At 36.3% G+C, this 24,206-nt stretch overlaps 1 protein-coding gene across 1 annotated transcript in view; it reads left to right on the plus strand.

The window, feature by feature from the left end:
- Nucleotides 1-385: 385 nt before the first annotated feature.
- DYNC2H1 (dynein cytoplasmic 2 heavy chain 1) overlaps nucleotides 386-24,206 on the plus strand; it is a 144,498-nt gene continuing 120,677 nt past the window's right edge. The window contains exons 1-29 of the mRNA XM_018908438.3: nucleotides 386-1,001; nucleotides 3,402-3,572; nucleotides 4,098-4,233; nucleotides 4,550-4,668; nucleotides 5,222-5,366; nucleotides 6,146-6,378; nucleotides 6,618-6,752; nucleotides 6,846-6,959; nucleotides 7,142-7,253; nucleotides 7,386-7,510; nucleotides 8,582-8,757; nucleotides 10,100-10,295; nucleotides 10,887-10,982; nucleotides 11,486-11,638; nucleotides 11,749-11,847; nucleotides 14,004-14,143; nucleotides 14,231-14,459; nucleotides 14,912-15,039; nucleotides 16,276-16,391; nucleotides 17,647-17,774; nucleotides 19,270-19,419; nucleotides 20,201-20,406; nucleotides 21,228-21,383; nucleotides 21,475-21,589; nucleotides 22,112-22,282; nucleotides 22,466-22,848; nucleotides 23,579-23,711; nucleotides 23,803-23,920; nucleotides 24,082-24,194. Of these exons, the coding sequence (XP_018763983.3) occupies nucleotides 801-1,001; nucleotides 3,402-3,572; nucleotides 4,098-4,233; nucleotides 4,550-4,668; nucleotides 5,222-5,366; nucleotides 6,146-6,378; nucleotides 6,618-6,752; nucleotides 6,846-6,959; nucleotides 7,142-7,253; nucleotides 7,386-7,510; nucleotides 8,582-8,757; nucleotides 10,100-10,295; nucleotides 10,887-10,982; nucleotides 11,486-11,638; nucleotides 11,749-11,847; nucleotides 14,004-14,143; nucleotides 14,231-14,459; nucleotides 14,912-15,039; nucleotides 16,276-16,391; nucleotides 17,647-17,774; nucleotides 19,270-19,419; nucleotides 20,201-20,406; nucleotides 21,228-21,383; nucleotides 21,475-21,589; nucleotides 22,112-22,282; nucleotides 22,466-22,848; nucleotides 23,579-23,711; nucleotides 23,803-23,920; nucleotides 24,082-24,194 (4,497 nt within the window). The 5' untranslated portion in view covers nucleotides 386-800. The remainder of the gene's footprint in view (nucleotides 1,002-3,401; nucleotides 3,573-4,097; nucleotides 4,234-4,549; nucleotides 4,669-5,221; nucleotides 5,367-6,145; nucleotides 6,379-6,617; nucleotides 6,753-6,845; nucleotides 6,960-7,141; nucleotides 7,254-7,385; nucleotides 7,511-8,581; nucleotides 8,758-10,099; nucleotides 10,296-10,886; nucleotides 10,983-11,485; nucleotides 11,639-11,748; nucleotides 11,848-14,003; nucleotides 14,144-14,230; nucleotides 14,460-14,911; nucleotides 15,040-16,275; nucleotides 16,392-17,646; nucleotides 17,775-19,269; nucleotides 19,420-20,200; nucleotides 20,407-21,227; nucleotides 21,384-21,474; nucleotides 21,590-22,111; nucleotides 22,283-22,465; nucleotides 22,849-23,578; nucleotides 23,712-23,802; nucleotides 23,921-24,081; nucleotides 24,195-24,206) is intronic.

Genomic DNA, 24,206 nt, shown 5'->3' on the forward strand with positions numbered 1-24,206 from the left:
TGGTTTCGAACACGCGCGGTCACAGCCCACACTCGGGGGTGGGGAGTTGGGTGTCCCGTCAGCGCTGGAGGCGGGCTCGGGGCTGGGACAGCCGCCTGCCGAGAGCCGCGAGCGGTGGCCGAGTTCAAGGGCAGCTCCGTCCTTTTAGAGACCCTCTAGAGAAGCGGCTGGGATCGCTGAGCGAGGGGCGGATCGCTACGCCCGCACTGGCCCGCGAAACCACGGGCACCCACGAGCCTGTGGTCCCGGTGCGCGGTGTGAGCATTCTCCCCGCGCTCCCCGGGGCCGCAGTCCTTCTCCTCCTTGTTGTACCGGGCTCCCTAGCGGAGTGGGGCGGGGGCGAGGGAAACACCCCAAGTACTGCGGCGGCCGTGATGCTTCGGTGAACCCGGGGGAAGCCTGGAAGCGAAACGGGCCGGCCGAGGCCCGGGTGACTGCTGGCCGCCGCTGCCGTGCGAAGAGTAGCGCGGCACCTTTTCCGCTCCGCCCGCCGGGCCAGCCCCGTCCCGCCCCGTTCCGGTGATTTCCGAGCGCGTCGACCGCCGCCTCCTTGGCTGGCACCACCCGCCGCTAGGCCGCCTGCGCGCCAGGGCCGCCATCTCCGGTCTCCATAGTGACGGGTCCCGACGACGCCGGGACGGCTCCGGCTCCGGGCCTCTCCCCCTGTGCCCCGGAGCGAGCCGCCGTCCTTCCCGCCGTCAGCCCTTTGGGTCTTCTCCTGACAGCGCCTGCATGTGCTGCCGTGGCGCTCTGGATCCGCCTCCGCCTTGATCCTGCCTGGCGGGGTGCGTGCAGCCACCATGGCCGGGGAGGGGGACAGAAGGAAGCGCTTTATTTCAGCCACGGCTGCCAACTACTTCGGGCTGGACCCGGCGGGCGGTGCCGCTGTCCTGGCCGCGGGGCTGCATTCCCGTCCGGAGCTGAGCCGCTTCCTCGACGACGGCAATGAGTTCCTGCTCGTGGTGCAGCACTCGGGCGCGCAGCTCAGCGCCTCCAACAAGGTACCGTGGTGTCCGGCGCCTGCGGGTCCCGCGTGTCCGCCGAGTCCGGCGTGCGAGCGGGGAGGCAGAACCCGGAGTCAGCCCAGGCTTGGTGGCCGTAAAAGTGGTGTCAGATTTGGGAGACACCTCCCTCTCTGCGGGTCTCTGTGTCTGCTGCAAGCTGCTGGCGGCTGCCGTGGTTTAACCACAGCCGGCAGATAAGTACCACTCACTGTCCCCCCACCTCGCCGTGGGAAGAAGAATCGGAAAGAACGGCGTGGGTTGAGATAAGAACAGTTTAATAACTGAAACATAATAAAATACTAACTGAAACGAAATAAAATACAGTAATAGCTAACTACTAACACGCTAATAATAATGTTAATAACTGTAATGGAAAGGGGCGAGAGAGGGGAATAAAACCCAAGGGAGACAAGAGCTGCACTGTGCAGTTGTTCACCACCCCCTGACTGATGCCCAGCCCGTCCCCAGCAGCGATCGGTGCCTCCCGACCTACTCCCCCCAGTTCATACACTGAGCAGGGTCTCTGTGCTACGGAATATCCCTCTGGCCAGTTCGGGTCAGCTGCCCCGGCCGTGCTGCCTCCCTGCTTCTTGTGCCCTCCTCACTGGCAGAGCAGGGGAAACTGAAAAGTCCTTGAGTTCGGGTAATTACTGCTCAGCAGCAACCACTGGATCAGCGTGGTATTAACATTATTCTCATACTAAACCCGAAATATAGCACTGTAAGAAAATTACCTCTATCCTTGCTGTAACAAGAACAGTGTCCCCAGAGTCCATGAAGACCATATGGTCAGCTGACGGTACATTTGTTAGTGGATTGTGCCCATGTTGATGCAGTTTTAGTGTGTCATATATTGTCTCTGTGTGAATGGGCCAGGGCATGGAGTTGGATGTATGATTTCTTCCTGCGCATGGTTGCCTGCACGTGGCCCAAAGGATTGCATGAGCAATGTCTGTGCAGGGAATGGGACCTAATGTCTGGCACATGGGCTGATAATTTGACAAATCCAAGGTGGGTGTTTGTCCAAAGCATGCATTTTTCAATTTGATGGGTCCAGCTGTAAGCAAATCTGAAGTTCTTTGTGTGAAATGTCCTGCCCTGAGTCTTGTCTTGAGTCTTGTGTTCAGCAAGCGATTATTCGGATTGCTACCATGGTGTATTATGTGCACTCAGTGTCACCGTGTAGGGAGGGCATGGTGTGGTGCCAGCCACTCAGAGTGTGCAGGCAAGGTTGGGGTCTTGACAGTGGGACCTGTTGTTCTGCAGTGAGAACAGGGACTTGGTGTCTCTTATGTCAATGGCTTCACACATGGAAGAAGCGTGTAAGGAGTCCTAAACGTGTGGAGTGTGGACCCGTAGCTTACATAACTCCTTGGTTAATCCTCTGTGGAGTCTAGTGCCTGCTATATTCAGGCAAGAATGAACATCTCTGTGTACCAGTTTTTGAGAGTGCTGCTGAGCCACTGTCTAAAATACAAAGCAGCTTTCAGCAGCTGTGGACAATCAGATGCATATTGGTGTTATACTCTGTACTTGTCTCAGTGAAGCTCTGCCTGTGGGAGTTGGGCTAAACACTTGATAAGAAAGTAAAACTGATACCATCCGATAAAACTGAAAGCTGTTCTTACTACCCTTTGTTTCTTTTTACAGAAAAATAGTACACAAATGTTTGCAATTGTACAGGATCTGGGATTTTACTTAGCATATCTTTTTGCTATACATTTATCAAATGTTTAATAAATTTTCCTGTTCTATGAATTCTCCTCCACGACAAATAGTTTCAGTAAATACTTTATGGCAATTTTTGGAACTTTACCCATAAGTTGGGCTGTGAGCTGTTGAGGTGCAGCATGATGAATGTTACCCATGATGTTTGTAATGCTGCAATTCATGATTTCAGTGATGAAGGAGCGTGCCTGTCTCTGTTCTTGAGAAATCTATGAATAATGTATTTACAAACTCAGGAGAACCATACAGAATATTTAGAATATATAGAAAAATATTCCCAAAGGTTTGTAGCATGAAAATGCAATTAAAAAGTAGGTTTAATGCTTAGTTTCTCTAGACAGAAGACAGAGTTTTTGTTTTGTCCAGAGAAAGTTTTAAGTGAAGTTTTCAAAATGCAGTAAGAGATGATGATATTTACAGACATACGCTGTAGAAGGCTTTATATATTTGATGTTGGAAGTCAGGTTCCTATAGACTCAGAAATAAGTATCATAAAAATTATAATTTTCTGTGCAAATCAAATACTACCAGAATTTTATCAGAGCCCAGAGGGAGTAATATGGCTGTTTTATATTTTTTCTTGATGCAAATTGTTTGTGTAAATGGTGTATGTAGTTAAGCAGTTAGTAACAGCTTTCTAAACAAATCCTGTTTTCTTGACTATTACAGATTGAAGCTACTGATTCAAAGAATAATGTGTTGGTGTTCTTTAAGCTGAGACCTGACATAATTACTGAAGATAATCTTCACAGTAATATTCTTGTGTCATCTATGCTAGATTCACCAATCAACACCCTTTATCAAGCTGTACGACAAGTTTTTGCACCAGTATTACTAAAGGTGAGCAATATACTAGTTTAATGTCCTGTAGATTTATATAGAGACATTGAAATTCAATAGATTGTTACCTAATTCTGAGCTAAATATATTATGTTATGAAACCAAAATGTTTGAGGAGATTAAGCAATGGCTTATAGCTATAATTGTTGAGTTAAAGAAAGTACTTAAACTCCTATCAGTAAGGATGAGAGGAAGGTTCTGGTCATACATATACCTGACTGGAAATGTGGAATACACTGGCCATTGGTGGTTAATGTGGAAAAATGGCTCACATGCTTTCAGAATGTCTTTATAAACCTGGCTACTGACTTTTGATTTTTTGTGATGCAAATGTTTTTTATAATATTCTGAATTGTTAAATCAAAAGAATGAGGCGCTCTTCCTTGACTTTAGGGAAAAAAATGTTACATTGTCCCACCATGTGGTTGGTACTTAAACTGAATTTTGTATTTTTTAAAGATTAATGGGAAGAAAATACTAATTGCTCTATTGAGTGAGTCATAATTTTCAAAATTTTTATTGCAGGATGAGAAGTGGAGTAAAGCATTTGACCCCAAGCTCCAGAAACTTTTAAGTGAGCTTGAAGCTGGCTTGAGTACTGCTCTCAGAAGATCAGATCCCAGTTACACAGGAGCAAAATTCAGTGAAGATGATGTGCGAGGTTTGTTTTGCAATTTTGTCTTTTACAGTTAATTTTTGAATTCAGAGTAAATAATTTATTTACATGTGGAGAGTTCAGCTTTCCCAGTGATTGCACCGTGTAAAATATAACTGGTTGTTGTTAGTAGACTGGAATTACTTATGGTCATGCCAGTAGAGCAGAGTTGACTTTCATACTGCATCTAGTCAGGATCAGAAGTTAAAGGATATTTGCATAACCGTATGTATAAATTTGCTTTAGAAAGTACATTCTGACTGAATGTATTTTATAAACATTCATTCATTTCATATATAAATGTTTTCTATTTCATTTGCAGCTATACTTACACCAACAGATGAATTTCAGTTCTGGAGAGAATGTGCTCATCATGGAAATAAAGGATGTAGTAAAGAGAGAGCTTCATATTTTAGAGACCTATTTGAGGACATTGCAAAAGTATGTTTTATTTTGTGTGATCAGTGAAATATTTCTAGGCTTAGTAAGAACCACTCTTCCTATGAAATCTATGTCAGTGTATGGACACTCTTTCCAAATATATGAATATATAACTATTTAGTTATTTTTTTCTTAGGCAGAATTTTACTTTAAATGATATTCATGTAGCTTGTAGTAACAGTGATGCGTGGGAATGCCAACATTTACTTGGGAGTGGATTTGATCATTGAATACTAGGAGCTGCTGTGGAAATAGAACTGTATGCTACAGTTTGTGAACTGGGGATGGACTTACGAGATGAAAAGGACACCATTAATGCTGTTATGCAACACTTCAGGTACTCTCAGAGCACTTTCTTGAATAGTGCTTCAGATAGCAACGAATACTTCACATGAATAAACTTACACAAATGCTTGGTTTTTCAAGAGGATTATGACACATTCTGTTATGCAGTAAACCTCAGGAAAGTACTCCAGTTGCCAGCTTCAGGAAAGTGTAAATGTTTTGACAATACTATTTGCAAAGTAAACATTTTAAGGATCTTTTTTTCTAGGATTATTGCAACTTGGATACCCTCTCATTATTTGAAGTTGTGGATTTGGTGGAGGCTACCAAGGACACTGTTGATAGTGTGTGGAGACAAACAGAGCATGATCCTTATCCACAGTCTCGCATGCATAATCTCTTGGATGTGATAGGTAAACCTTTATGCAGTCTTTATTAAATGAACAGTCAAGAAAAGTAAAGTGATTCCTTAGGCAGAGACCTTCTTCCTTGTAAAGGCACCAATAACAGCCCACAGCATGAAGGTCCTTGCTTCTTGTAATTATGATCCATGAATATTATTTGCCTTCTAGTATGTGATAATTCAGCCAGTTCTGGTAGATGCCTTCACACATGCTTGGGAAGGTGATAGATGGTTAGAAGATGGAGATGGATATCTTTCAGCCTGTGGGCTGGATTTGTCATGCTTCTGTTTGATTCCCTGTCTTTCTTTCAGAGGAGAATATTTACATAAACTGCCATTAAAGGTTGGTTCAGTCTGCGTGAAGATGAGAGCAGGATGTGCAGACAGGTTCTTCTCTCATTCTCTTGACAGCAGTCCCATGTTTGAGGACAGGCATAGGACAGTGAGTTTGTGTGCTCCTGCCAGGGGTGTGTGTGTGTATGTGTGTGAGAGGAAGAGTTGTGGGGAGCAGCCAATACAGCCATTGCTGCTGGTAAAGACAGGTGCTTGTGTGTGGAATCCAGAATCCAAATCCATCAGCTTCGCGTGTTGGACCAACTTCTGTTTACCTTGGAGATATTCAAGAGATTTGTTGAATCTGAAACAAAATAACCAGTTATTGCTGCATTTGTGTGGTTTGAAATCAAGATACTACGCTGTTTTTTTTTAAATGAGATTGGAAAGTGGTGTAGCTTTAAAGAAACTATTTAAAAAAAATCTAGTTTTTTTTTATACTTTTTTGTCTTCTAGGTGGCTCACTAGGTAGATTTGTCCAGAGAAAATTATCAGCTTTGAATTTGTGGGAGGATACTTTTCACAGTGTTAAAGAAAATATACAGGCTGGCATTTTGGTTTGTGAACAGTGGGTGTCAGCTTGTGAATACCTAACAGGACAACTGTGGCAACATTACACTCTACATCCATGGAAAAATGAGAAATATTTCCCTGAAATGATAGCCAAACTTGGCCAACGTCTTGATGAGGTAGAGGTTTGAATTATACTCATTAGTTTCATTAGACACAGAATTAAACAGCATTGTTTCAAGTTATAAAAGTGAATTAAAATGCTTCCATAGTCTTTTCAGAGTCAGATGGTATTCTATAATCTGTTTGTCTGAGTCTTTCAAAAGTTCCTTGTACAAAGGAGAGAGATGTGTACTTGTAAATATAAATTTTATGTAAAAATACGTTTGTTATATCAAATGCTTTCTTTCCCTCATAGGTGCTAACTGTTAGAACACTTCATGAAAAACTTATGTTCTTTTTGCCAGCAGGAGAAAAAAATTCTTTACATCTTTCCCATGTGTTTGAACCCTTTGCTGGCCTAAATCCTGTACACTATAATCCTTACACAGAGGTATAATGCTTTTTTTTAATTTATTCATATTCTTTCTGTGTCTTTCTGCAATGTATATAGCCCTGAACTAACACATGAACTCATTATCTCTAGCCATTATGGAGAGCAGCAGTCTCTCAGTATGAAAGAATTATTGCACCAGTGGAACAAAAAATAGCAAGCAAATTGAAGAAATTTATTTCAGAAATTCAGGACAGTCCACAGCAGGTATGGGTAATTTTGTATTCTGAAAACTTTCCTGAAGATCAAGTTATTTAATTTCTAAATAGTCAGTTTAGGGGATAGGAGTGAGTATTTAGAGCCAAAGACAGCACTACTGGGTGGTATCAGCCTATGTTTAATTTTTTTTCCTAAAAAAGTGATAACTTCTAAAAATCTTTATATTCCAGCTTCTTCAAATATTTCAGAAGCATAAGGAACTGATAAAACATCCAAATATAAGAAAAGAGTTGCTTTTTGAGAGGGAAACATTGCTGGCAGCACTTCAAGATTATGTCAAAGGTATTTAATTGCTAGGATTTTTACTTACTTCTGGAATTATGCCAGTTTTCCTAGTATATTTTTCTAACTGCAGTAATGATCTAAGGTTGCTCTATTAGATTTCTGTTTTAATGAATCTTTTTCATGTGTTAGACTATGAGACAGACTTTGGAACTCGATGCCATGGTGTTCCTGGTGATGTTTCTGGACCGCTGTCAGGCAAGAACCTTTCTGAAGTTGTCAATAATATTGTATGGGTACAGCAGCTGGAGCTGAAGGTAACAGATTCTGTTACTATTTACACACATTTTTTCATAGCATGTAAAACATGGTATTTGACATTTCTGTGGGGAGTTCCACACAGAAAAATTGTGGGCTTCCCAAGAGTTGTATATCAAGTTTCCTTATCAGTGGTGCTGCTTGCTAAGTTAAATTTTATTAGCAGACCCAGAATGTAGTCTTTTTGTGGTAAACTGAACTGCCTCTTAAAAAAAAATCATACAGTAGGTCTTTTTGTTAAATTTTACCCACCAGTTTGCGTTTTAAAATTCTATTTAGGATTCACAGATACCCAGATTCTGAAATCCTAATCCTCACTTGTTATTAATAACCTTTGTAGTGTCTTCTTGAAATCAAAGAGTAGTACATTTTGAGCTTGTGCCTGCCAGGTAATTTGCAGTTAATGTACAAAAATTCTGTTTTTATTTGTTTTTTTAAATTTGTATTTACACTTTAGTAGGAAATATTAAACATTTTTTGGACAACATTGACCAGTGAAAACCAAAATGTTTTTTGTGAACATAACTGCCCTCTACAGTAACTCTAGATTTGAATAAGAGTAGAAGATATTTATCCCAGAATAACTATTAGCCTGATTCAGCTGATGTATGTCAGTTTTATATCAGCTTTAGGCTGTGCTGAATTTTATAATTGCTCTCTTAATTGCTCTCCACTGATTGTATTGACTAGGATTTTAATTTGTCCACTTGTAGATATGAAATTCTATTTCAAATACCTTTGCGTATTGTCATGGACCTTATAGATACAACAGAAGACTCATGGGAGATCTGTACCTTTACAGAGAATTAAAGACCAAGTGGGATATCTTGGGGTATCTTAATAGGGGTGGATGCTGTTGTCAGTGTTGTCAGTGAACAGCTTATTCAAACCCAATTTACTGTAAAGAGAATTTAGACATTGGGACACAGTTCAGAATTCACTTTTTTTTTCCTAATCAGCTTTTGAATCCCACTTGGATGTTTTGTAATGCTGATTTTTATTGAGCTGATTCTTCTTTTCTGATTAAATCCTGGGAAGTTAACCTTCTTTTCTCTGTTGCTGTGTTTAAGGTGGATGATTCTATCAAGCTGGCGGAGGCTCTTCTATCTGACTTACCTGGATTTCAAACTTTTCACCAAAGTGCAAATTGTTTTCTGGAACAGTTGAAAGTATATGAGCAAGAACAATTTGATGATTGGTCTAGGAATATCCAGTCAGAATTATCAAATCCCAAGTCAGGCCTTTGGTAAATGCACTCTTTTTAAAATAATGTTTATTAAATAATGAAATCTGTAGTGTGGTGTAATTCATTAGAACTTGACAAAGGAAATAAAAAGAAATTACAGGATTGAGAATGAATGGAGAGACAAAATGGAGGAATTTATTATACTTTCATCATCCTGCCAGTCTTGCTTGGTAAGGTGAAGTATACAGGACAATATTATTAATTATTAATTAATAGCCAATATTGGAGATCAGTAACTAATCTTGAGGTTTCTGTTAGCACCTGGAATGAAAGACATGTTTGGTTTCCTTGTGGTTTTTACTTGTTACCTGTTGTAATCCTTACAGTGATAATGTACAGAGACTAGATGAGAGTACAGCTGTAATATACAGATAACAAATTAATTGTTAGTCACAAGAAATTTTGCAGTCTGCATAAGGCAGATGAAACAAGGGTAAGGAGATCAATTTAAACTTCATGAATTTTTTCTTCCCAAAATAATAAAATTTCTGTATGGGATACTAAAATATATTTTAACAATTAAGGTTGATTGGCCACATAGCTTCTGTCTTCAACTCTTCAGTGTGGCAAAATTCCTCTGAAAAGAATTTATCCACAGTTACAGAGGATACAGGAGTTTATACTTAAACTTTTATTTTAATGAAAATACTCAAATATATAATAGCCATCTAATTTATTAGTACTATAAAATCTTGCTATTGTGAGATTTTAAAAGATGCAAACTGCTTAATCAAAAGAACAAGAAGAGGAGTAGCTCCCTACAAAGGGGAATTCAATGGATATGGGAACTAAAAAAGAGATGAGGAAAAAGAAAAAAAAGAGAAAAAAAAAGAAATAGAAAAAAAATGTAGAAAAAGTAGAAAAAAAAAGAATAAAATCTGGAGATAGGCTTATGTTCTTATTAGCATCTTATTAGCTTATGTTCTTATTAGGTTGAATATATCAAAATGCTGCATTGATGCAAGTTCTGGTTGTTAGAATTGGTTCCTTCATTATTTTCTCCCCACTTTGCAGTGCTAGAGACTGGGCTGTTTAGGCTCCTGCTTGAGACACTGTGATGGATACAGTGTAATCTAGAATAGCTGTGAGTTACATGTTAACTATCATCACAAACCTGAAAAACTTTGTAAGCAAAAATGATCTGTCTTATCTTCATTGGCTTTGAATTAAAGGAAAGGTTACTGGAATAATTTCTGAGTAAATGAAAATGTTAATATGCATAGAAAAACAAAATATAATGACATCAAGCTGTTTAGAATAGTTTGTTATATTATGGAAAAATGTACCTAGGAAAGGATATAATTTGATATTATATTCAGTAATATGATTGATTTTGGTTCAGTATCCAAGCTAATAGCCCTGTGATGGAGTTGGATCCCATTTCTGGAACATTAAACATACTTTACTCAGATCGTTTGGTGACTCTGCTGAGAGAAGTACGTCAGCTTTCAGCACTTGGGTTTGCTATACCAGCTAAAATACAGCATCTTGCAAACACTGCACGAAAATTCTGCAAGCAGGCGGTCATCCTCAAGCAGGTATAAGATTATGCCATAACCACTTCCTGTTCTGACTTCCCTGCTTAAACTTCTCTACAATGCTGTCTTTTCTGTCTGTGTGGTTAAGTTTTTCACTATGCTTGTCTGTATAAAAGTGACTGCTTTCTTGAACAAATTAGTGAAGCCCATTAAAGAAAACAAAAGTAAAGATATGCTTTACAATTTCAGAATGTGTCTTCTTTTGAAATATAGTGTTAAAGCCACTGACGTTACTGTATGAATATACAAAAATAAGACAAGTAATTACTTGATTACCTGGTTCTAGTTTCAGTTTTTATAATTATGACTGAAGAGAATTCTCATAAAATGTATCAACTTGTCCTCACCATTGCTAGTTTTCAACTGAAAAGATATGAGCAAGTATTTTAATGGAAGTATGTGTGGGGTTTTTGGGTGTGGGTGCTCTATTTTTTTGGTTGCACTGAATGCCACATGTTTTTGTTTGACTTATATTTCAGTTCAATTTCACATGAGGTGTCATTGATATCTGGGATACCCCTACAGCTTGGGCAAAGGTGACATGAGACTTTTTATGTTTTCTTTTAAATTTAAGTTCTCCTTTTTTTACAGGTGGCGCATTTCTATAATTCTATTGATCAACAGATGATTTGGAGTCAAAAGCCAATGATGTTACAATCTGCTCTAGCATTTGAACAGATAATTAAGGTGAAAGAATTCCCCTATCTTTGTCTTTTTAATTTCAGTGGTATCTGTACATATTCTGTGCTGCTTTTTCTACATTTATTGCATTGTTATTAAAAAAAATATTTCTTGATAAGCAGGTGAAGTTGATTAGCAATTATTAATGTCACATTTTTGGTTTTGATCTGTGCGGAACAAAGACCAAGAGAGGCCTTTAAGGTGTCCTCTCATCTTCAGATGTCTGCTTGTATTTGTGGAGCAGCAGTCTCAACATCAGTTGATCTATTTCAAACTCTGTTAGGAGTCTGTCATTAATCCCTCCCCAGGGCACTGATGTAGCTATAATGCTATGCCCCTACATGTCTGTGATTTGCCAGGTTATTTTGTCTCTAGTGCAGCTAGGGAAAGGGAGATGCTCTCTTTGTTTTGTTAGGAATAAAACCATCTTTCTTATATTACCATTTCTGGATGTTGGCTGGTAGACTGTTTTTGTCATTAAATGTTACAAAGTTTGTGTGTTTTTAAAGCATTCAAAATCAGGTCCTGGAGGAAAAGCTCAAATAACATGGGATAATCCCAGAGAACTGGAGGCTTATATCCAAAAACTCCAAGGTGCTGCTGAACGGATTTCCACGGAAAATAGAAAACTAAGAAAGTGGCACACAAACTTCATTCAAAAGGTATATTTTCCAGATGAAATTGAAGTAAAGTCTGTTTTAGCATACCTTAACCTTTCTTTAATTTACATGAGGATGAGTATATTTATTATTCCTTAAAACTCTTTTAACAGGTCATATCGCTTATGAATGTTGATCTACTGCGGCAGCAGCAGCGTTGGAAAGATGGGCTTCAGGAGCTCAGAACTGGTTTTGCCAGCCTTGAGTCACAGGCAGGGTTTGATTTTCTTACTGCAAACTGTGAACATTTGATTTTTCAACAGTAATCAAGATTTAAGACTCAAACATAGCATGATTGAATTAATTCTGACTAAGGAGTTACTAGTTGTCTTAGGAAAACATCTGTGTCCTAGTTAATGCCAAACATGAGATAAAATCACAGATGAGGAGGATGGAGATAGTTTTTTATGTCATACTAGCAATGGGAGAACTTTTGATCAATGACAGATGTTAGATGAGGAAATGGGAAAACCTTGGGCAATGTAGATCAGCTGTGTCTGAGCCATTAATGCAAGGTAAAATGAATAAATTGGTGCAGATAATGAGTGATCCACACACAGAATAAAACAAATATATAAAATTTGGAATTAAAATGCATTTCTGCTTGAAATGATGAGAAAAACATACTTTTGTGTGTTCACTTATCAACTGACAACTTTTAGAATAGACTCATAGAATTGTTAAAGTTGGAAAAGACCCTTAGTGTCATTAGGATGATAATGATTTTGATTAAAAATATCATATTATCAAAGTAAGCTATTTTTCAAGCCAGTTATTATTCAAGCCAGTTTATTTTTTCCTATAGACTTCAGCAATCAAAGGACTATATTCTTAGAGGAATATGTTGTTCTTATCCTTTATAATGCAAATGCAGATTACTTTTGTTGGTATTTGCTAGTCAAATAAATGCAGTGTCCTTACTTCTAATTTTGCAGTATTTTGCTTCTAATTTTGTCTTCATTCTCTCAAGATAATATAAAAATAATCTGGCTTGGTTTCTTTTCAAGTTTAATTTGCAGATTTTTTACTTTAAGTCACTGTATTTTATGAAAAGAATCTTGATTTCCTTTAGGATCTGTTTGAAAATTATTTTGATATTACGAAATGTTTTAGATGGAAAATTACCTGAAATGTTTTCAGTCACTCTTCAAAAATCTTTGAGTAGAAGAGATAAACTTACCCAAATGTATATTGTTTTCACATTTCAAAAATTATAAGATGGTGTAATCTTACTGCTGTTGTCATCAATATATTACATATTTCTTAAAAAACCCTGTAATAATTGTCTTAAGGCTTAATTAAGACAACTTCAGCTTTTCCTAATCTCTAGAATCTTGATGTTGGAAGAACTCCTGTAGGCAGCTGTGAATTTTAAGACAGACATTAACTGTATAGCTTCCTGCATCAACCCTGGACTGCCCCAAAGCCCTGCCTGAAAATCTTCAATTAAACAAAAGAACCTTTTAAGCTGGAATGAGTTACTAGCTTTTTTTCCTAGCTTCTGTTGTCCTTCTGCAAATCCCTCCATGACTTTCAAATGACCATTTAGCTCAGTTGGTCAGGGTGCTAATAATGCCAGGGTAATGGGTTTGATCCCTGTATAGACAATTCACTTAAGAGTTGGACTTGATGAACCTGGTGGGTCCCTTCCAGCTCAGAATATTCTATGATTTACAGAACTTGACTGTATGATAAGGCTTACCATGTCCTTACAGTGCAGTGTAGCAGATTTCAATGAAAAACTGAGTTCTTTGAGGTAAAATTTTACATTAATTTATTAGTTAACATTGTTCTGTGGAAACACACCAGAATTTTTATGACAAATATGTAAAAAGTAGCTTACATATTATAAGATAATAGAAGGATTGAGACAGGTTTAAGTGTCATACTCAGCCAACTCTTTATGTTATTTCTAACTGAGTCCTGTGCATTTTAGAGTGATCTTGAAGAAAATTCTGGTTAAACCAATGGGTGATGAACATCCGTAAAGTTCCTACGTTGATTTGCCACAGAGACTGTTTGATTTGAATATTTTTTTTATTCCTATATTAATTTCAGGTAAATGCAATAAATGCAATAACTGGTCACAAAATCACAAACTCATATCTTGAGTTAGAAGGGGTCCACAAGGACCATCAAGTCCAACTCTCTGCTTCTCAAAGGACTATCTAAAACTAAACAAAGTGACTTAAGTATGTTGTCCAGATGGTCCTTAAATTCTGACCAGCTTGGTGCCATGACCCAGTCTGTGCCAGCGTTGTGATTACTGAATTTTACTAAGATCCTGGTCTTCGAATCTTACACCGTGTACAGTGTCACCTTATAATTATAGAGGAATAAAATAAAAAGAAATATTGTTAAATTTTAGGGTTTCAAATCGAGTGATATGAAAGCTTGGAGACAGCACTGGAATCATCAACTTTATAAAGCTCTGGAGCATCAGTATCAAATGGGCTTAGAAGCACTCAATGAGAATTTACCAGAGATAATTATTGATCTAACATTCAAGTAAGATTTTTTTTTTCCTTAAAAGAAAATATTCAGGTGCAGATTACATTGAAATACTAGTTTTTTTGTTATTTGTTTCAATTTTAGGCAAGGTCGCTTGCAATTCAGACCTCCTTTTGAAGAAGTACGAGCTAGATATTACAGAGAAATGAAGAGATTCATCTCTATTCCAAATCAGTTTAGGGGAGTAAGTGAGGCAGAAGATGAGTCTATATTCACTGTTATGACTGAAAGAAATGCAAATGGATTTCTGACTGCTTTCAGTAAAGCAGAGGATTTGTTCAGAAGGCTGACAGATGTTTCTAATCAATTCAAGGTATTTTCAATAGTGGACTAACTCATACCTTTTTTCACTTAGATTTGTATCATTTTGTGCTTTGGACATTCTAGAAGTTTCTGAGCAATGACATTTGTGAATTGTTGACTTTTTCTTCAAGGCACATAAGCAAAAGCTTAGCAAGTCCATCCATGTTAAGCTAACCAGTTAAGCACATGCCTGACTTGAAGTATATGTATAGTTCCTTTTGAATACTCTGTATAATAGCTGACTTTTCAGTCTTTCTGTTTTGAATATCCTTAAATGTGTGAACATGTCAAATTCTTTTTACCTCCTCATTTTTGCACTAAGAAAATCTACAGATATATGAAGAAGCACAAAGGTTAAAGAGAATGTAACTTGAAAACATTGAGTATTTTAATGTTATTGAGGAAAGTTTTTTAATCTGGAAAATATTTCTTTTCCATGGAATAAAAAATAATATTGGAAAGGAATGGGTCGTAATTGGCCAAGTAGATATGGAACCTTTGGTGAAGACACACCTTTCTAGCAAACAGGACTGGGAAAAAAACTTCAAGGCATTAAAAGTAAGAGGGAAAGAAGCAGAACGTCTTCCAAGGTATAGTGTGCTCTATTCTTTTGCTTGAATAACCTATTCTATCAGATTTTTTAAAGGTAATAGTAAAATAGAGATGAATATGTAGATAGAACTTCAAGTGTTTTTAAAATGTGGATGTAGTTTTTAAATGTTTAGATTTTGATTTTCCACTTTTATTTTTAGATACTCTCTTTTATTTGCATCACCTTCTCTGAAAACTAATTACTTCCTCTTGATATAATGGGAAACTTCCTCAGAATTCAGGGCTAGTTCTGAAATATTCCAAAACATAGTATTTTAACAAATCTTCTAGCTAAGTCCTGTACACGTGAAACATATATATGGGAGTTAGGAACAGACATAGCAAATGTTTGTCATGAAGTAATTCCTGTAATGAAACATTTGATTACCTCTTGTAACTTATAGTTTAAAATAAGGTAGGGTAGGCTTTTATTCTTGTGTATATTCGCATGAACCTGTTGTACTGTATGGTTAGTGTTCTAAAGTAAAACTGGTAGGAATCATGTTTAGAGCAAAGAGAAAGATGTGACATTTCATGCTGGAGAAGTAGAACTTGCTGGCTAGTGATACTCTAAATAGTAAAGATTCCCATGAGTTCATGGACAAACTGAGGTGAATAGAGGAGAAGCTGGCTGATGTGTCTTATAGCTAGAAGCAACATATTGCTAAGAAATCCATGAGTTGAAAATATTAGTGTTGAGGGAGGATAGTCAGGAAGATATTAGGTAAGGTAGACCTTTTCTTAGAGTTCTTTAGGTATCTACTTATGGTCACTGATACATTAGATATGGGGCCTTGAAATGACTCTCTATGGCTTTTCTTTAGTTCTTATTGCTATTGAAGGCTGAGTTAGTAAACTGTGATGGAAATCAGAGAATGAAATACATGAATATACAAATAATGAAAGTATTTTTCTTTAGCATATGGTAATACCCTTTCATAATTTTATGGCACTGGCTGTATAAAATCAAGCCATTTTCTAACTATTTGGAGAAGCAGAACATTGGACCTCAGTCCCCATAAAAGTGAAAGTATATATGCACAGTTGTTGTAAAAATTTCAGTACTATGGCTTAATTTCCCAAGAAGCTGTGACTTTCACTTGTAGAATTATAAGGGAAATTTCTCATTAAAATATGAAGTTAGGGTAAACTATAGATGAGCATAGATCTAGAGATACTAACATGTAAGTATGCTACTGAATATTTGCTGTCTTTTAATCTCTTTTTTTTTGAAGCATGATCAGAATAGATTGTTTAACTGTAAATTGCAATCCTGTGAAAACTATGATCGATGATTTCATCCAGAAGTTGTACGACATTCTAGTTGTTTCTTTGAGAAAATCTATTCAAGGTAAATAATATAAATGAACAGTATTTTAATTTTTTTTGTTTCTGTTGTACATGGGCACATTTGAGTTAATGTAAATACTTTTTTATTGAAATATTTTACTTTCAGGCACAGTGAACTGCAGAAATCACAATGCGAGAAAGTAATCTGTTTACAGCTGTGTATTCCTTAAAATTACTTTTTCACTAAAGACATAGCCTAGGACCCTTTGATGTCCATTGTTTATCTTTTCTTTTTCCTTGTTTGGGCCGCCTCTGTTACAGATGTAAAAGAACACATGAACATATTTTTGCTTGTTTCTTTTATCTGAAGAAAAATTTTGTTGCTTCAGAGGAGAAAATTTATTTAATGTTTGAGGGAGGAAAATTTCCTAGGTGTTTGGGAAGGTGTCATAAAATGTAATAGAAATGCTATTAGATTTTTCTTTTACAAATTGAAATACTTCATGAAGAGTCTGAAATAATCAGGACTTACTCCATAGAATTACTTGTCACTTAGATTGTCAAAACTGTTAAAACTCTGTTGAAGAATACAAAACATTTCCCTGTTTCTGGTGGTTGACCTATATATGAACAGCAGGACAAAGTGGAATAAAGTGTAGATGGTGAGAAATAACAGTGCTTTGTGCTTTAAATTAATGCTTGTAACCGGAAACATATAACAGGGATTGTGCAAGAATGTGAATTGTTTCATAGCCTGAAAGGTGAATCTTTCCTGGAAGATTCCCTGGAGCTGTTCAGCTCCTTTCTCAGTATCAAAAGAGATTTACCTTGGTAGGTAAATACAACATTATAGCTTATGCAGGCATTGATTTGTCAGCCTTTTCAATATGTTAAGCAAGGTGGCTTTTGTTAGTTAGCCTCTTTAAAAGACCCAAACCAAAATAAACAGAAAAAAACCCCCAAAGAACCCAAAAGCAATTTATATCTGTTTACCTAAAAAAAAAAAAAAGACCTTTAAAACTTTTGAAAGTATATAAATAAGTGCCTCATGTATTTGTGTTTAATATTCAGAAGGAGCTCTGATACTTATGGTCTAAATCATACACTGAACACAGTGGATTACCTGTGGAAAGCTACTTGTAAGCACAAATGTACAATTTCTGTTCAGGTAGTACACAAGATTGGAGTCTGCAATTTTTAAACAAATAGTTTGCATACTTATGACTAATGCTGTATCCTTATGCATTTGTCTGACTTGGATAGTTAAAACTAGAAATATTCTCTCCACAGTAACTTTTTTTTCCATGTTTGTGTAGCTCACCTCTGTGATGTTTCTACATTTCTCACTGATGCCATGGAAACACTAGTGATTAGGCCCCAGACTGTAGAGGAAATAGCAGAAGACAATTTAAAATACTTAAGCCTACATGAACGAAAAGAGGGGGTAAGATACTATTTTATTCTATCCAGAGCAACAACTATAAAACTGTAATTATTTTCTAGTATGGAAACTTACATTTAATAGTAACTAATAGAGATCATGTTCAGGTCACATAGGGTCAGGCCAGTAGTCCATGTAGCACAGTAATTTGTATCCAGCAGTGGAATGATTTATTTAGGGAAAAACATAAAATCAGGGTAGCTTTTTTGATACTTCTTACTTCTAACCTTCAACCTGAACCTTGTTGAGTTGGATGTGGTTCCTGATCATATAGTAACACTCAGTAGATTTCTTTTCCAGAGCCTTACTTTGTCTTCTTTTGAGAGCAAACGTGTGTTTGACATCCAAAATATACTCTGTTAAAGTCTAGATCAATTACCCATTACATGTAGAACCCCTCTTTTTATTTTTTTTCCAACTGGCATCTGTTAACTTCATACCATTTTTTTGTCTTATGTTGGAAGAGATACGGACCAGACAGTTCCTAGTCTTCCTTTTCAAGGCACTTGACTGTATTCTACTTTGTCATGTCTGGTATCAGTGATCTCTGTTGTAGATTGAAGAGTGTTAGTTAGTCTCATCTTTTCTTATGCATAAGCCCACTCATAACTTTGATTATCCTTGTTGCCTTTTGATAAGTCTTTTATTTCTATTTCATTTTTCTGTGTGGCCAACAGACTTCTCTAAGTTTTTAAGATCTGAATAAAGCATGGATTTACATGATGAAATTATAATATTATGTCTTATTATCTTTATGATCTCTGTGACTCATAATTTTTGTTTTGCTTCCTACGCCTTAGATTAAGCTCACATTTTGGTAAAACTAGTTGTCATAACCCTAAGATAGCAGTCAAGTGCAGTTTTTATCTTAGGACTCAACTTGTACATGTGAAATTTATTTTTTCACATTTATGTCGCTTTATGGTTATCTACTTGAATTTTGCTTGTCACCAGTGTCATCAGTCATTATTCCTTATACATTCATTCTGTAGTTCTTCTCAGGTGAAGTATTTTAATGCCAGAAATAACATAATATCATCAGTAAACTTTATCATCTCGCAGACTGGTCTCCTTTTCCAATTCTTTTATAAGTACTTTGAGCAGTCCAGAACAGGTACTAAAAAAAAAATTGATTACATCCAAGCCAAAGCCAGCAAACAAACACACAGATTTATTACATTCCATTGCTCTGTTGCTCTTCTCCAATTTGATTGAGTTGATCTCTGCAATATATAAGGTGGCACTTACCTCTTTCATAGTTAATATTCACTTCTGTATACGTCATGACAGGATCAAGGTTTAGAATTTCTCTAAATACCTCAGACAGTATTTTTTTCAAATATTTTAATATTATTCTATAAGCAATATTAAAAAAGCAGCTGTATATAAGCTTATTATCTGTGCATACAGAATTGGTGATTCATATGTATTTGCTCTAGATAAACAGGATTTGCTGAATTTTTACATGCATACTTATTTTTGATCTTTCTGATTTTAGATTTTTCTTCTGTTTCAAGAGGCTGAAGATAAAAACAAACTTCTGCGAACTGTGGCTGGTGCAGGTTTGGACAGTATCAGTAACCTAAGAGCTACGTGGGATAAATTTGAATTGATGATGGAAAGCCACCAGCTTATGATTGCCGAACAGGTAGCAATGAAAGCTTAGTTTTACCTGAAAATGTTGAAATTATTTTGAGAATGTCTGGAAAAATATATTTTTCTTAGATTAAATCCATAAATATTGTCAGTTCAATAATAACAAGGGCATTATTTAGTTGAGGGAGAGCTGTCTAAGGAAGAATACTTAGACTCTTAAGCAGTAACTGTTAACTCTGAAGCCGTAACTAGGGCAAACTTTTGTTAAACTGATGCTAAAATAAATGTTATACTGTTGTAGTTTTGTCTCAAAACAACTTTTTGGTGACAGAAATGGCTTAATAAATGTGATGGGTAACAAAGGAAGAGAGGATAACAGTTTAAAGATTGCATTTTCATTTCTTTATCATGATTTTAGTATTGAAGCTTTTTATTTTCTTTTCACTTAACTTCGCTAACCTATGCACAGTCCTGTAATTCCAGTCCATAGGCAAACTACCTAACTCATTTGAAGTTCTACTGAAGATATCAATTTGCCACATATATGTAGAGTTTTTTCTATATGCTATAAGAGGCAAGCCTTAGTAGGTAGCATAGGCTGAATAAATAGGTCTCAAGTACTAGCATAATAAAAAAAGTAGTGCCCCTTTTAAAAGAAAAACAGAGTGAGGAGAATAAAATTGAACTGTTTCTTCAGGTATTATACAAGAAGTTTTTTGAGTTTGATTTTTGATCAAGTAGTCATTATCCAGTTTTGAAGTTGATGCTTTGATTTCGATCATAGTTGTGGATACAAAATATTAGGGAATGTAATTTTGCCTATTGCTTTGCAGATGGAAGTGATGAAAGGAAATGTGCTTTCACATGTCAATATATATCTTCAAGATCTGGAAAAATTTAAAGCTCGCTGGGATCAGCTGAAGCCAAGGGATGATGTCATTGAAACAGGTGGTCAGGATGTACTCGAGAAAAGTGCTCAGATGATAAAAGAAAAAAAAAAAGAATTTGATGAACTTCAAATCATGAAAGAAAAACTCATGTATGTGTATTTATTTCCCTGTATATCTCATTCATTAATATATTGATCTTTGATACAGCAATAGTATCACAAAAAATGTTCATTAATTTTTATCACAACAGATATTGTAAGTAATTTAATTTGTATTACATGTTTTTCATTAGCTTTTCAGGGTCCTTTATGTTGGTTTTACATAACATGAATTTCTTAAGGTAAATTTTTCTAGATGTTTTTTGGATAAATAAATTGAGAAATCTCTTAAGGTCTTGCAAAAGGAAGTTTGTACACTAAAGGCTTAATTCTGACTTTTGAAATTCTCACTAAGAGAAGGTTTGGGATATTGGTCCAAAAAGAACCTCTGGTAACTTAAGTGGACAGGAGCTCACCTCTTCCACTAAGTGTCTGTGCTCATTATTGCACCTCTTGAGGATGAAGTTTTCTATTTAACTTACCTTGGCATGTAAATGATGGCAAATAAAATCAGCATATTCTTTTTACCGCCAGGAAGAAATGATCAAATCAAAATTATTTTAATTCCAGGTTTGATTTTGAGGGCACAAATTAATTCAGCTTTCTCATAAATAAAAAATAAATGAAAGTTTATGGAAAATAATTTAGAATATGGGAGAAGGTTATTGTGTGAAGGAGTTGTCACTCATATTTCTTTATTATTTCTATTCAAGAAGGGTATTATAAGGAAAATGTAGTTGGCAGCAATATTCTTCAAGAAAGCCAATGACTCTTCTTAAAAAAGTATGATAATTTCTGTGTGGTAGCATTTCTTAACCCATAAAAGTACAGTGGAATAACGTAATGCATAATGCAATGATCTTTTTATGCAGTGAAGAATGCCATCATTTTCAGTTGGAAGAGCCTGACTTATCATTGTCAGAAGCTCTAAGTCAAGATATTCAGAGTTGTGCAGATGTCTGGGCACTGTATGAAGAGTTTTATCAAGGTTTTCAGGAAAAAGCCAAAGAAGACTGGATTACTTTTAGGTAATATTTTGTTACTTTATTTTCAATGGGCATACAGGTGTGGTTGTAGTACTGTGTTTTTATGACCTTTTTATGTCTGATTTTCATGCAGAAGTAAGATATACCTATTTGAAGAATTTTTGTTTAACTGGCATGACAGATTGAGGAAGATGGAAGAACATACAGTAATGACAGTAAAGTTGCAAAAAGAAGTGGACAAATATAAAGTAAGATGTTAATTACCCTGGAAATGTTGGGTGGTGCTTTGAGCCACCTGGTCTAGTGGAAGGTGTTTCGGGGGGGTGAAACCAGGTGATCTCTAAGGTCATTTTCAACCCAAATAATTCTGTGATTCTGTGAATTTCAAACAGTCCTGTGAAACAAAAAATGTTATGGTATTACTGGGTAAGGTACCCCATTGTATAACTCATTGTTCATTTCTTACACTAAAATCATGTTAATATTTAACAAAATGTCTTTTGATAGTGTTTTGAACATTTCACTTACTTTTGGGAACCTTTAGTTCTTTACAGTAAACAGAATGGTCATAACAGCTTACATAGGCACAGAGTTACAGTGAGTCGTCTTCAGAATCATACTCCCAAACTTTAAATTCAGGAACTGGAAAAAATGTACCTCAGTTTCAGAATTTAAAGTGTTTTTTGGTTTGAGTATCATGTCACTCCATAATCAAAGAGATGCAATTTTCGTTGAGACTAGATGGATTTACCTGTGTGTTTTTTCTATAGATGATAATTCCACTCCTAAAATATGTAAGAGGAGAGCATCTTTCTCCAGACCACTGGTTGGATCTCTTTCGTCTTCTGGGTCTTCCCCGAGGCACTACACTTGAGGGTTTGCTATTTGGAGATCTATTAAAAGTGACAGATGCCATTATTGAAAAAGCAATGGAACTTAAGGTATGAATAATTTTAAATACAGGATCTATAGGTTTTTTTTTTGGCATACTTTATGTGGTATATGTTGTTCCATATGCATATATTTTAAATACTGTAGAAGTAGAATTTGTATTATATTTCTGAATGGAGAGTTTATTGCAAGCTCTGTAGTTTCATATGAGATCTGTTCTTGCTTTTAAATAGGATTTGAATTGTCGAGCTCAAGGTGAAATCACAATCAGAGAAGCATTACGTGAGCTTGAACTCTGGGGAGTTGGAGCTGTCTTCATGTTAACAGATTATGAAGATAGCCAAGGCAAGACTATCAGGCTTATTAAAGACTGGAAGGACACAGTCAATCAAGTTGGAGATCATCGCTGTCTTCTACAGTCTCTTAAGGACTCTCCGTATTACAAAGGTTTTGAAGATAAAGTGTCCATCTGGGAAAAAAAGCTAGCTGACTTGGATGAGTACCTGCAGAATTTAAACCAAATCCAAAGGAAATGGGTCTATTTGGAACCAATATTTGGTCGTGGAGCTCTACCCAAAGAACAAACTCGTTTTAACAGAGTTGATGAAAGCTTTAGGTTAGTGTTATGGAATGCAGCTTACCTTTTGTACTATCTTTGACATGTAGTCTGGAACATTCTTCATGGTGAAAATATATGGAACAATTGGCATATGTATAGACAAGAAGGTCCGTGGCAGGAATTCAGAAGATATATATGTGTGATGGCAACATGTATCTGAATAAAGATGGTAATGTTTTCATTTAATGGGGCACGTGTGAAGAAAGGAATGATGTGAAGCATCAAAGATTGTGAGTAAGGCAGGAAAACACAAGGATAGTCTTAGCAGCAGAAGTAGAGGGGATGGAATTATTTTTTCAAGAATCATGCTGAAGACTATCACTTTGTTCACTAAGAAAGTACACACAGTTTTGGGGGAAACAGATGGTTTATTTGTTCCAAACAAGTAAAAAGATAAAAAAGGGAGTAGGTTTTAGAAATATGGAAAAATACGTACCATTATCTGTCTTGACTTGAGTTGAAATGGCCTAAATGGAAATAAAAGTCAAGAATTTAATTTTCTTGGTTCTCGGTAGAGAAATTTTAGCAAGAAACTGTTGTTCTTAAATTACACTGGAGAGATGTTGAGGTAAATTCTGAAATGTTTCATCATTAGTATCGAAACCTAAAAGTTATATATCAACTGTTTATGTTACTTGTTTTTGTGTTAATTTTTATTTACTTAATTTATATATGTCATATTTAAATTTAATTTACAGTTAATTAATGATTTTTTTTTTCTGTCAAGATCCATTATGTCAGATATTAAGAGTGACAATAGGATAACATCACTGAATGCCCGGGCAGGAATAAAAAATACCTTAACTACCATACTTGACCAGCTTCAGAGGTGTCAGAAATCTCTGAATGAGTTTTTAGAGGTACAGTGAACATTAATGCATTTTTTTAAAAAGAAAGTCAGTAAGGTTTTTGTTTCAATCAACAAAATTGATTTATTCTGTTTTTATATAGGAAAAGCGCTCAGCATTTCCAAGATTCTATTTTGTTGGAGATGATGACTTATTAGAAATTTTAGGACAGTCGACGAATCCTCTGGTTATCCAATCTCATCTTAAGAAACTTTTTGCTGGTAATGCATTAATCTTTATTTGTGAAATTTACTTATTTACAGATAAGCTTCTTTGAAGCCAAGTAATATGTTGCGGTTCCTCTCTTTCCCTGACAAGACACTTAGTAATTAATGTTTGACATTGAAAATATATAACTTTTTTGATGTTTTCTGATTAATAGGCATTAATAGTGTGAGCTTTGATGAAGAATTTAAATACATAATTGCCATGAAGTCTGTAGAAGGAGAAACTGTGCCACTTAGAAATAAAGTTCTTCTATCAGATGATGTGGAGGTAAAAAAAATT

The sequence above is a fragment of the Serinus canaria genome, chromosome 1 (genome assembly GCF_022539315.1).
Source record: "Serinus canaria isolate serCan28SL12 chromosome 1, serCan2020, whole genome shotgun sequence".
Lineage (NCBI taxonomy): Eukaryota > Metazoa > Chordata > Aves > Passeriformes > Fringillidae > Serinus > Serinus canaria.